The 14,222-nt window shown below is 44.4% G+C and overlaps 2 protein-coding genes across 2 annotated transcripts in view; both read left to right on the plus strand.

The window, feature by feature from the left end:
- LOC140721541 (obscurin-like) overlaps positions 1–14,222 on the plus strand; it is a 241,912-nt gene that overhangs the window by 98,588 nt on the left and 129,102 nt on the right. The gene's annotated exons all lie outside the window — the stretch shown is intronic.
- The window catches only part of LOC140738404 (uncharacterized), a 64,097-nt gene continuing 50,029 nt past the window's right edge, over positions 155–14,222 (plus strand). The window contains exons 1-2 of the mRNA XM_073065661.1: positions 155–164; positions 8,518–8,631. Of these exons, the coding sequence (XP_072921762.1) occupies positions 155–164; positions 8,518–8,631 (124 nt within the window). The remainder of the gene's footprint in view (positions 165–8,517; positions 8,632–14,222) is intronic.

Genomic DNA, 14,222 nt, shown 5'->3' on the forward strand with positions numbered 1-14,222 from the left:
GTGGCAAAAGAATGGAGGAGAAATCTCCCAGCATCACCAACTAACAGATGAAAACAGAACACTTGTTATCCCAAGCGCTTCATCTGAAGACTGTGGAGTGTACACCTGCATCACAATCAATCCTGTCAGCTCCATCCAGACAAACTACACCTTAATGTTGCAAGGTGAGCTTCATTTATCAATGACATTTTGCAGTTAACATTTAGACCATATTGGTGGGCTATTGAATGCAGCCGATGCAAATCAGTGCTGCAGCAGAGAGAGGCAAAAGCTGAATTAATTGGGTTCACAGAATCCCAGAACAGTTATCGCAGAGAAGGAAGCCATTCACCCCTTTAAGAATGGATTGGTTCTATCACTGAGCAAACAACTGAATCCTATTGTTCTGTCCTCTCCCCCACAGCTCTGTAATTTCTTTCTTTCAGATAATTATCCAGCCCTCATATGAAATTACAGTTGAATATCCCTTCACCATTCCTGATGATGAATTCTAGACCCTGTCCACTACTGTGCATAAAGAGAATCCCCAAGATATTTTCTGTTCTTCTCCCAATCACCTTCATTCTCACTCACTACTGCTTTTAGAAAGTTTTACTATGATTTTGTTCCACTTTATGCCTCTATTCATGAAGGCAAAGATCCTATCTTTGTTAAACTACTTTCTTAACCCTTTCTATAAATCTCTTGTTGGTGTAACCCTTTTAGAATCGGCTCCTTAAGTTTGTATGCTCTTCTCATTCTTCCTACTCTTGGGATGGATCAATCGGCAGATAATGCACTTCACCGATCAATGAGAACAAACTGCCCACATGTGCATTTGTGTAGCAGCCCCTGACATCAGGTGGAAAGTAGCATCAGAGTGTGTGGTGACACTTGCAGGCTGCCCTGCCCTCAGCACATCCTCAGCTTGTGTTGGTTGTCAATGCAAACAATACATTTCATTGTATAAAAAAGACACAAAATGCTGGCAGAACTCAGCAGGCCAGACAGCATCTATGGGAGGAGGTAATAACGACAAGGAATGAATGGACAAGGGAGTCGTGTAGGGAGCGATCTTTGTGGAAAGCCGAGAGTGGGGGGGGGGAGGGGAAGATGTGGTTGGTGATGGGATCACGTAGGAGGTGGCGGAAGTTACGGAGGATTATACATTGGATCTGTAGGCTGGTAGGGTGATAGGTGAGGACCGGGGGACTCTATCCCTGGTGGGCTGGCGGGGGGATGGGGTGAGGGCAGAGGTGTGTGAAATACGGGAGACGCGATGGAGGGCAGAGTTGATAGTGGACGAAGGGAAGACCTTTCTTTAAAAAAGGAAGACATCTCCTTTGTCCTAGAATGAAAGCAGATGTGGCGGAGGTGGAGGAATTGAGAGAAAGGGATAGCATTTTTGCAGGAGACAGGGTGGGAGGAGGAATAATCTAGGATCGCTCCCTACATGACTCCCTTGTCCATTCATCCCCCCCATCCCTCCCCACGGACCTCCCTCCGGGCACTCATCCCTGCAAACGGAAGAAGTGCTACACCTGCGCCCACACTTCTTCCCTCACCACCATCCCAGGCCCCAGACAGTCCTTTCAGGTGAGGCACCACTTCACCTGCGAGTCAACTGGGGTGATATACTGTATCCGGTGCTCCCCATGTGGCCATTTATACATTGGGGAGACCCGCCGCAGACTGGGAGACCGTTTCGCCGAACACCGGCGCTCGATCCTCCAGCAGTGGCGGGATCTCCCTGTGGCCACACACTTCAATTCCACAGACCACTCCCACTCCGACATGTCTGTCCACATCCTCCTCTACCGTCAAGATGAGGCCACACGCAGGTCGATGGAGCAATACCTTATCTCCCACCTAGGTAGCCTCCTTCCTGCTGGCATGAACATCCAACTCACTGACCTCCGTTGGTACCCCTGCCCCCCACCCTTACCCCCATCGCTATCTATTATTTTAGTCTGGTTCTCTTTCTCTCTCTTTTTCCCCCCTCACTCTAATCTCTCCCCCCAGCCCTACCTTTCTTTCTCTTTTATTTCCCATAATTCTCCACCTTCCCCCTCGCCCATTTTCCTCCAGCCTATCACTTCCCAGCTCTCTACTTTATCCCTCCCCCCACTTCTTATCCCCCCTCGACCATCCCATGTTACCTCACTCCTGATGAAGGGTTTCGGCCCGAAACGTCGTTATTACCTCCTCCCATAGATGCTGTCTGGCCTGCTGAGTTCTGCCAGCATTTTGTGTTTTTTTTAATTTATTTCCAGCATCCACAGATTCACTCGTGTTGCCTTTACATTTCATTGTATGTTGTAATGTACATCTGATAAATAAATGAATCTGAATAATCCATTCTTGACGGGTATAACGATGCATTGTGATTAATGATTCTCAGAGTAGAGTCAGTTGGTGTCAGCCTGGGTCACAGATCGGTGAGATTAGACCGGGGTTGGAACATTCCCTTCTCTGCAGGAAATTATGGAACATTATGGTTGTTGCATCATTTGTCATCCGCTGCCCGTGAGATGTTTAATGATTTGAATTTAATTTTAATTTCAGGGCTTTCCCTCAAGGATGTTATACTGATCGCTGTATTGACTGCAGGACAGGTGATTTCTGCACCATCTCTTCGTTCAGCCGTGTTACCGGACCAGTGGAGGTGGAAAACCCTCGGAGGTATCTGTCATTGATTAATTTGCTCCTGCATGAACTTTCAGACACCACCCAGTAAACCTGAATGAACTTTAACAAAAATAAGGGAAAATGTGGATAGTCGATTACACCTTTGACCCCTCCCCCCACTTCCCCTCTGATCTGTGACCTGTGAGATGCAATTGCCCATTTTTCCCCAGTTTTGAGGTGCTTTGCTGTGACACAGAATACCTGAAACAGTCCTGGAGTCACCTCTGACCAAACTGCAGAAGATATTTGGGAGAAGTGGCCATGAGAGGAGCCGTCTTCATTCACTCGTGTTTGCTGCATTGTGTTGCCTCATCTCACTGTGTCACCAAGTCTGTTTAGAGGTGGGACTGAGGGAAAGATGCCCTTTCATCCTGATGGTGGCTGTGCCTTTGGAAACAGGGGCCTCATTCACATAGAGGGCAGAGTTGTGAAGGGAGTTCTACTCCCATCTAGTGTCAGGGGTTTGAGCAGTTGTCTCTCAGACCTGCTGGTGAGCGTACAGTACATGTGGCTCTTTCTTTCAGACTTGATGGCAATTTCTCTTGGGTGTTTGCAAAAGTTTATTTTGAAAGAACCTCTCTTTCCAATGCAGTTTTCCACATGGGACACCTCTGTCTCCCAGAACCAAAGAAGATGCAACACCTGCTTTATTACCTCTTCCCTTTCCCCATTCCTGGCACACATATAACCCTCCAGGTAAAGCAGTGAGTGACTTGTACTTCCAATTCTGTGTCCTCACAGCAGTTTCCTGCACATTGGAGAAACCATTACAGGTTGTGTGACCACTTTGCAGAACACCGAGGGTAACAGTGAGCTTCCAGTTGCCCATCACTTTAGTTTTCTCTCTGATTTCCCATCTTTAACCTCTTCCCCAGTTCCAGCAAAGCCCATTGAGGAGCAGCATCCCTTATTCCACATTGAGTCCCAAGAGCTGCAATAATGAATTCATCAATTTCAGATAACCAGCCATTCCAGTTTATGTTAGAACTGACCACTTCTGATACAAGATCAGAGTGTGTGACCAAAACTCTGTTTTCCACTCTCCACAGATGCAGAAATGGAAATCCGGAATTCTTTTTTATTCCAAATTTCCAGCAACTGCAGTGTATCGTACACCGTTGTTTTTCTTTCTCTTGTATTTCTCAGGATTTCTCTCACGCTTCTCTGTGACTAGAAACATCAAATCTCTGCACAAATGCTGCTTCTACTGCAGTGTCCCTCCAGCATTTTCTCTGATACACTCAGCTCCCTCCTGTACCTAATAAAGTGGCCACTGAGTGTGTGTTCATGGTCTTCTGCTGCTGTAGCCCATCCACTTCAAGGTTCGATATGTTGTCTGTCAAAGATGTTCTGCTGCACACCACTGTTGTAACACCTGGTTATTTGAATTACTGTCACCTTCCTGTCAGCTTGATACAGTCTGGCCATTCTCTGACAAAACATTTTCAGCCACAGAACTGTCACTCACTGGATGTTTTATTTTGCTTTTTGGACCATTCTCTGTGAACTCTAGAGACTGTTGTGCATGACAATCTCAGTAGATCCGCAGATTCTGAGATTCTCAAACCACCACATCTGTCATCAACAATCATTCCGCAGTCAAAGTCACTTAGATCACATTTCTGCCCCATCCTAGTGTTTGGTCTGAACAACAATTGAACCTCATGACAATTTTTGAATGCTTTTATGCATTGAGTTGCTGCCAGATGATTGGCTGATTGGATATTCACATTAACGAGCAGGTATACAGGTGTACCTAATAAAGTGGCCACTGAGTGTATTTCAGATTCTCAACACGTGGGGTTTTCCAGTCACTATATTGTTTTGGACACATTGTGTTCAGCTCCAGTCACCAGGCAACCGGATGGATTTGAATGGCCAGACAGTGATGTTGCCATGGCTGAGCTGCAGGATTTTGCTTTTATTTAAATGCAGAGAGGTGACGATGGGAGATTTCAAAGTAGGAGGATCAATATCTGAGGAGAAGGAACCATTAACAATGTCAGTTAACATTTGCCCTGGAAGAGAAGTTGGCAGTGAAGAGGATCAATTGAACAAGAAGGGGCAGGATTAGAATGGGGATGGTACATCAGAGTTCAAAGTACATTTATTATCAAAGTATGTGTACGATATACAACATTGAGATCCGTCTCCTTACAGGCAGCCACAAAACAAAGACACACAATAGAACCCATGAAAAAGAAGATTGTCAAACACATGATGTGTAGAAAAAAATACAAACAATAAAATTAAACAGATAACATTCAGAACTGAAGTTGATGAAAGTGAGTCCACAGACACGAAGCCTGACACAGACACACGGTGGCTTTGTAGAGAAACTGAAATTAGAACTGAGATGGGATAGAATCCAGTGAGAGAGAGATGCAATTTCAACACCAGGGCAACAGGAACATTTGGGAACATTGATCCAGTGGGCAAAGGGATGGGAGGGAACCACAGAGACAGGTGGACAGTCTCAGTCACTCCCATCGATGGGCATCTAACAGGTTGTTGGAGAAAAATTACAGAGTCAAGAGCAAATCAGGGATTATTCTTGCACTTCAGGTTAATCTTTGAACAAATAATTTAGTGATGGGGAGGAAGACCGATGATGCTGAATCAGGTGCATCTGGTTCTGATGGTTTAGAACATTTCTCACCAAGGACATTTACTGTTATGTCTTTTACATTTGGGGAGATGAGATGGAGGGTTTGTCATTGGTAACAACTGGGGTGAGAGAGTAACGGTTAAAGTGGGGTCAAGGGTGGGATTGCGATTGATCCCTGGGGTGCTAGCATTGATTGATGTCCAGAATGGCCTCCAGTGTCATAATCAGTCTGCATAGATTGTTAATGGCTTGCGTATTTTTTATTTCTCCACAGGACGTCTGGGATACAGATTTTATTTTCTAAGCCTGTGGATCTGTAATACTTTGTCACTTACCGCCATGTACATTGTGTTAGTGTATTGGTCTGTGGTTGGAGGTACGTGACCAATACTCTTATCATTCACAATTGTTTAATGTAATGTAATGTATACCAATGTTAAGGAGAACAAAATAGTTATTATTCTGGAATGATGCAGCTAAATCATAATATTTAAATTATAATAATAATATTCACTTCAGAACCCATGGTACTGAGGTGGAAACAGATCAACCCTAATCCTGAGGGGCTGCTGATGTGCCGGATTTGATTGAGGTTTAATTGTGTTCATACAATGATATCACAGTGTCAGCACACTGAGGCCAGTAGTTTATTGTCTCTGGGTTAGTTTCCTGGAGTCTCTACCCAGTTCCCATCATGAGAGATTCCAGTGGGATGCTCAATATCAGCCTCTCAGGACAAGCTGAGGGGAGTAACTACAGGACCCACATCCCCCAAACCAGTGCGAGGGAAGTGTTGCATTTTCAGAAGTCTGGTCTTGGCCATTTAAACAAGTGATGGGGACTTCAGACGGTGTTACTGAGGCTACATTTACTCACTGAGAGGAGACCATGGCAGGTAGTCAGGAGCATCTCCAAGTTCCAGTCTAATGACACTGCAGTTTCCCGACAGGAGGATGTTGAACAGGAAATGACATCACCAGTGTTCCGGATGTGGAAACCCCATTAGGGTGTGAGGATGACCACTGTACACAGCACACTATTGAATTTCTGTGGAGGGCATTTCCACTCTGGAAAAGTAAATCCCAACTGTAAAACACTGAATCAAAACGGTGCTTTGTAAGGGAATTTCTGTGGTAACGTTTCTCAGTCCCAACATGTGGAAATAGCTTCCATCTACCATTAATATCTTGAAAACTCCAATTACATCTGAGTAAACGGCAGAGAATGCAGTCCTAGTCTGTGTAATCTCTGATAATTTAACACTCCAGTACACCTCTGCCTTTGGATGAGACATGAAACCAAGGAACCATTTATGTTCCCTGGGAGAATGTAACGGATCATCTGGTGATATTTCCTAAAGAGCAACAAAGTTCTCACCAATATCCAAGAAAATAATTCTCCCAACCGCATCACTAAAGCAGATTTAGCTTGGTTGTCAGAGGCAGAGGTGGCAATGGATGACAAATAGTGTACTGCAGTGATTAGTGCTCAGTCCCCTGTTGTTTGTCATTGATGTTAACGATTTGGACAAAAATGTAGGTGACATGGTCAGTATATCTGTGGACAACAGCAAAATTGGTGCGATAATGGACAGTGAAAAAAGTTGTCTAAGTGCGCTGTGTCAGTGGGCATAGGAATGGCAGATGGTAATTAACTTTGGACAAGTACATAGTTCCCTGGAAGTGGTGACACAGACAGACAGGATTGTAAAGAAGGTGCGTGGTGTGCTTGCCTTCATTGGTAGGGCATTGAGTACAAGGTTGGGACGTCACGTTACAATTTATTATCTTTAGTTGGGCCACACCTGGAGTATACTCTTCCAATCTTGCAGACATAAATAAATATTACAAATAAATGTAATCATAAAATGAATATTACATAATCAGAATTAGGTGTATTAGCATCAGCATGTGTCGTGAAATTTGTCAACTTAACAGTGCAGTTCAATGCAATACATAATATAGAAGAAGAAAATAATAATAACTAACTAAATCAATTACAGCGTATGTATATCGAATAGATTAAAAATTGTGTAAAAGAAGGAAAACTGAAATATTATATGTTAAAAAGGTGAGGTTATGTTCAAGGGCTCAATGTCTATTTAGGAATTAGATGGCTGATGGGAAGAAGCTGTTCCTGAATCGCTGAGTGTGTGCCTTCAGGCTTCTGTACCTCCTACCTGATGGTAACGGTGAGAAAAGGGCATGGCCTGGGTGCTGGGGGTCCGTAATAAAGGATGCTGCCTCATGTCCTGGGTACTTTGTAGGCTGGTACCCAGGATGGAGTCGACTAAATTTACAACCCTCCAGCTTCTTTCGGTCCTGTGCAGTAGCCCCACCCCACCCCCACACCAGACAGTGATGCAGCCTGTCAGAATGTGATTAGTCTAGAAAGAGTGCAGAAAAGATTCACCAAGATGGTGGGCAGAGTTAAAGTAGATTTTCACTGTGGCTCCCATTCACAGAATTTGTCTGAATTTTTCAATCTACGTACATCAGTGAATAGATATGCAGAGTCAAAGCAGCTGTCAGAAACACTCCTGTTCCCTTCCTCTGTTCACCATCTGACATTCCAACACAAACATCTGGAGTGATGGAGCTGGTGACAGTGACTGACATGTCTGAGTGTTCGATGAATGCCATGTACAGCTTTCTCTTCTCTGATGGACTGTTACCACAGCATGAAATGAGGGAAATTAGGTTGCAATCACACTGAATGCAGCCAGTGAGGAATTTCCACCAGTGAAGAATTGGCATCGAGCTCCAATTATGAGCAACAGATGCTATGGAAACTGGTCAGAATTGGAATGGGAATTTCAGCAGGTTTCTGTGATATTTATAGGTTTCTCCATAAGCAACTGTTGTGGATGTTGGGAGAAAGAGACTATGGACCTTAATGAACTCCTTAAGGTCTGGCCATTGGAACCAGTAGGAGCAGCCAGTGCAGAAATTGGCAGCAGGTGACATGTAAAGACTGGGCTGGAGACCCACGTGGAAAATAGAGTGGGCACCATGAATTAGTCATTCCTCCATGGCATTGCAGTTCAGTGTCTTGTTAATCTACCAGAGGGTCTGCTGGTGCAGGTCTGGGTCACAGGTTGGCACACTGGGTGGGAATTGGCATGTTCCCTTCACTGGGACATCAGTGTAAGAGTTTGGTTGTTGCAACCACTGGAAGTTTTCATTGACCTTTCTCTGGAGCTTTGTTACATGTTTGCTTATTTGATTTATTTTTAATTGCAGGCCTTTCACTGTTGGACTTTGTAGTGATTTGTGTGTTGATCGTAGGATTGCAGCTTTCTTCATTTTATATCAATGATCTTCTGGATGTGACCGAGATTTGGGAATTACTGAAAGGTATCTGTCATTGTTTAATGCACACTTGCATATAAATTTGCAAGCAAGTAAAATGTGACATATCTTCAAAAAGAAAAGGGTATCAAATTAAATCTCGTCTGAATTAACAACAACTTATCCCAATTCTTCCAGTCCTCTACATTTGGGTGAAGTTGTTCTTTTCCTTCCAGTTATAAGCTGATGTTTTGCACTGACACAGAATGCCTGGAAATATTTGGGAATTGTCTCTGAACTGACTCCAGAGGGGTCTTTAACAGAAGGGGCCCTGAGAGGGGCTGACTCAATTCATTTGTGTTTCACATTGTGTTGAACTTCAATGTAACACAAAATCAGTTTGGAGCTGAGGACCGAGGGAAAGGTTCCCCTCATGATCCAGACAGTGATAAGGTTGGGAAGGAGTAGAACAGTCTCCCTTGTGTCTCTCTTGGATACTTACAACAACATTTTCATTCAACAGCAGCTTTCAGCTCTGTGGCTTTTACCCCCAAGTTCCTTTCCAGCTTATAAAATAAAGTTCAAAATATTGTTATTCGTTCCTCTTGTCCTCATTCAGGAATTTCCTGGCTAAGTCCACTTCACAAATAAACTTTCAACACAGATTATAGTTCAAGAATAGTAGCAAAACCTCCAGTTCCTGGCATTAATATAACGAATTATATTAATTCATAAGGTTGTGCCTTACGAGCCTGATTGAATTTTTTGAGGATGTGACTAAACACATTGATGAAGGAAGAGCAGTAGATGTAGTGTATATGGACTTCAGCAAGGCATTTGATAAGGTACCCCATGCAAGGCTTATTCAGAAAGTAAGGAAGCATGGGATCCAAGGGGACATTGCTTTGTAGATCCAGAACTGGCTTGCCCACAGAAGGCAAAGAGTGGTTGTAGATGAGTCATAGTCTGCATGGAGGCCGGTGACCAGTGGAGTGCCTCAGGGATCTGTTCTGGGACCCTTACTCTTTGTAATTTTTTATAAATGACCTGGATGAGGAAGTGTAGGGATGGGTTAGTAAGTTTGCTCATGACCCAAAGGTTGGAGGTGTTGTGGATAGTGTGGAGGGCTGTCAGAGGTTACAGCGGGACATTGATAGGATGCAAAACTGAGCTGAGAAGTGGCAGATGGAGTTCAACCCAGATAAGTGTGAAGTGGTTCATTTTGGTAGGTCAAATATGATGACAGAATATAGTATTAATGGTAAGACTCTTGGCAGTGTGGAGGATCAGAGGGATCTTGGGGTCCGAGTCCATAAGACGCTCAAATCAGCTGCGCAGGTTGAATCTGTGGTTAAGAAGGCGTACTGTGTATTGGCCTTCATCAATCATGGAATTGAATTTAGGAGCCGAGATGCAATGTTGCAGCTATATAGAACCCTGGTCAGACCCTAATTGGAGTACTGTGCTCAGTTCTGGTCGTCTCATTACAGGAATGATGTGGAAGTCATAGAAAGGGTGCAGAGGAGATTTACAAGGATGTTGCCTGGATTGGGGAGCATGCCTTTTGAGAATAGGTTGGGTGAATCGGCCTTTTCTCCTTTGAGGGATGGATGATGAGAGGTGACCTGATAGAGGTGTATAAGATAATGAGAGGTATTGATCGTGTAGATAGTCAGAGGCTTTTTCCCAGGGCTGAAATGGTTGCCACAAGAGGGCACAGGTTTAAGGTGCTGGGGAGTAGGTACAGAGGAGATGTCAGGGGTAAGTTTTTTACTCAGAGAGTGGTGAGTGTGTGGAATGGGCTGCCGGCAATGGTGGTGGAGGCGGATACAATAGGGTATTTTAAGGGACTTTTGGATAGGTACATGGAGCTTATTAAAATAGAGGGCTATGGGTAAGCCTAGTAATTTCTAAGAGAGGGACATGTTCAGCACAACTTTGTGGGCCGAAGGCACTGTATTGTGCTGTAGGTTTTCTATGTTTCTGTGAAATATACTGTGAAGCTTCAGAGGCAAATTGCACAATAATATGTCGGCAAGTCACAGGGAACAATAATGATGCAGGTGACCCTGGACTGAACATAGAGTTCAGTTTGAAAGGAGGAGCACAAGTGCAGAGTTTCAGACAGGGAAAGTCAGAGTTTGGTCTTTGTGGTAAATCAAAGCACACACACCAGTGGTGGAGAGATGAAGATCAGGAGTTCACAGGAGAAGAGAGTTAGAGAAGTGAAGAAATTTCAAATGCATCTGGACTAAACTGTTGTAGAACTGGGTCAGGGAATGTGAGGTATAAAGATCTAGCAGGTTCTGAGAGCACAGATGAGATTTTAATCATTAGGCATAATAACAGGACACCTAAATCAGTAAAGATCAACATAGTTTTGTGAGAGGGATATTATTTTTGATCTATTTATTGGCCTCTTTTTACAGTGATAACGTGCTGTGGGTAAAGGTGGATCTGCTGTATTTAGATTTCCAGTGAACATTTACTATGGTGTCATATCAAAGGTTATTGTGGAGAATGTAAAACAGGAAGAAGACAGTCGGCATAAATGGGTCTTTTCTGGTTGTCTGGTTGTAAAACTGGATGCCGCTGTGTTTGGTTCTGGGAACAGAGATTTTCATAATTTTCTGTAATGTTCTTGCTGAGGGAGATGAAGGTACCAATGATATGGAGGTTAAATTTGACACCAACATAAGGAGGAAAGTAAATTGTGATGAGGACATATGGAGGGTCCAAAGTGATGAGAATGGGCAAATCATCTGACAAATGGAGTGTAAGGTGGCAGAATGTGGAATTGTTCATTTTGTCAGGGAAAACGAAGGAGTGTATTATTGAAATGGGGAGAGGCTGCAGATGCAGAGGGAGCTGGGTTCACTGGGTATCTTTAGCAACTGGGAAAATTTCAGCTTCAGCAAATAATCAGAGAAGCTATCAGAATGTCACATTTATTGTAGAGTGAACTGACTATACAAGAGTTAAAATTATCTTCAGTTAAATAGGACACGTTCAAGTTTATTGTCATCTGACTGTACATAATACAACCAAATGAAACAAATATTCCTCCAGACCACGGTGCACCCACAAAACACAGATCACTCACAGCAGAGAAAACAAAATATTACCACAAATAAATTAATAAAACATAATTCAGAGTGCATGTAGTGTGCAGCACAGGTAAACAGTAAACAGCTTGCTGAGGGGGAGCAGTTTCAAGTTGCTGGGTGTCAACATCTCTGAGGATCTATCCTGGCCCAACATCTTGATCCAATTACAGTGGCAGCGGCACGACAGCGGCTATATTTCCTGAGGAATTTGAGGACAACTGGGATGTCACCACAGACACTCACAACTTTCTGCCGATGCACTGTGAAGAGCTTTCTAACTGGTTGCATCACCGTCTGGTGTGAGGGTCACTGTACAGGATCGGAATAAGCTGCAGAAAGTTGTAAACTCAGTCAGCTCCATCACGGGCACCAGCCTCCCCAGCATCCAGGACATCTTTTAAAGGCAATGCCTCAAAAAGGTGGCATTGACCCTTCAGGCCCCCCATCACCCAGGATATGCCCTCTTCTCATTGTTAAGATCAAGGAGGAGGTAGAAGATCTGAAGACACTGATGTGAAGTTCCAAACCAACCTTGAGTCAACGATGGATCCTCGACAGCTGTGGCAGGGTTTGAATGCTATCACCTCTTATAAAGTTAAATCAAGTGACATGGGAGACAGCAGAGCTTCACTTCCAGATGAGCTCAATGTTTTCTCTGCTCACGTTGACTATCAGAACATGGAGGAACCATCGCAAACTCCCACATCCCCCGATGATCCGATGATCTGAAGTGTGGGTTGTCTTCAGGAGGGTGAATCCCAGGAAAGCGTCTGGACCGGACTGGGTAACTGGCCACGTACTAAAATGCTGATCAACTGTCTGGTGTGTTCACTGAGATCTTTAACCTCTTGCTTCAGCAGAGTGTGGTACCACCTGCATCAAGCAGGCTTCATTCATATTGGTGTTCAGGAAGAGCGTGGTGACCTGCTTCAGTGACTATCGCCCAGTTACACTGAGGTACATCGACAGTGATGACTTGTTTTGACAGGTTGGTGATGAAACATATCAGCTCCTGCCTGAGAGGCGACTTGGATCCTCTCCAATTTGCATCCGGAGCAACAGGTCTACAGCAGATCCCATCTCATTGGCCCCTCACTTAATCCTGGAACATCGGGACAGCAAAGATTCATCAGGATGTTCGTTATTATCTACAGCTCAGAATTCAATACCATCATCCCCTCAAATCTAATCAATAAGCTACAAGACCTTGGCCTCAATATCTCCCTGTGCAATTGCATCCTGAATCTCCTCACTTGTAAACCCCAGTCAGTTCAGATTGGCAACAACATCTCCTCCACGATCTCCATCAGCACAGGTGACCACAGGGCTGTGAGCTTAGACCCTGCTCTACTTGCTTTACACTTATGACTGTGTGGCTGAGCACAGTTCCAATGCCACATTCAGGTTTGCTGACAACACCACCGTCACAGGCCAAATCAAAGTGTTGATGAATCAGCATACAGGAGGGAGATTGAAAATCTGTCTGAGTGGTGTCACAACAACAACCTCTCACTCAATGTCAGAAAGACCAAGGAGTTGATTACAGACTTCAGGAGAAGGAAACCAAAGGTCCATGAGCCAGTCCTCATCAGAGGATCAGAGGCGGAGAGGGTCAGCAGTTTTAAATTCCTGGTGCTACTATTTCAGAGGACCTGTCCTGGGTCCAGCATGTACAGTCAGTCCCCGGGTTACATACGAGTTCCGTTCCTGAGTCCGTCTTTAAGTCGGATTTGTACGTAAGTCGGAACAAGTACAACTGGTATTATTTAGCGTCAGTTAGTCAAACGTTTGTCTTAGTATATAGTTTATATTTTACCTTACTGTGCATATAAAACACTTAAGAAACATATGTATTCCAATAATTAAACCACTGCGTTGCTTAGTAATAATTGTAGCTTTCATCGGGGCAGGGCATTTCAATTGCTCCATTATTCTCACTTTATCCATTACCCTTTAAAATTGTTCCGATCATTGACCGACTGTAGCCTAATGCTTTTCCAATGACTGATGACGTTTCACCTCTTTCCAAACGCTTTATTATTTCCACTTTATTTTCGATCGCGATTGCTTCCCGTCAATGGAACAGAAACACTGCTGGCGGCGGGTCCCGAGCTCAGCCGGCTTCTGAGGTCCGCTGGGTCCTAAGGACCACCTCACTGAGACAGGCTAAATGGGACAAGTGGGGGCTGTGCTGGGCTTGGGTATTTGATCCTCCACATATTCCACGTGGGAATTTAAACTGGAGGTGGCAGTGTTTTTTTTAACGAGGTCGAGTTGTGAGCTCGACATCAACCCAGCACGAACGGTACGGGAGTCAGTGGATCGACATCAACCCGGCACGGATGGTACGGGAGTCACTGGATCGACATCAACCCGGCGCGGGAGCAATCTGTCACTGGATCGAACCTCGGTTCTTGAGCCCAGCGCTGATCTCACTGCACCACCAGCTGACCGGAACCGGGGGGAGGGGGTTGGGGGGTGTGGGGCGGGGTCAGGGTGAATCTTACTAAGAACAATTTAAGCTAAATACAAAGTTAAACACTCAACACA

The sequence above is a fragment of the Hemitrygon akajei genome, chromosome 2, assembly GCF_048418815.1.
Source record: "Hemitrygon akajei chromosome 2, sHemAka1.3, whole genome shotgun sequence".
Classification (NCBI taxonomy): domain Eukaryota; kingdom Metazoa; phylum Chordata; class Chondrichthyes; order Myliobatiformes; family Dasyatidae; genus Hemitrygon; species Hemitrygon akajei.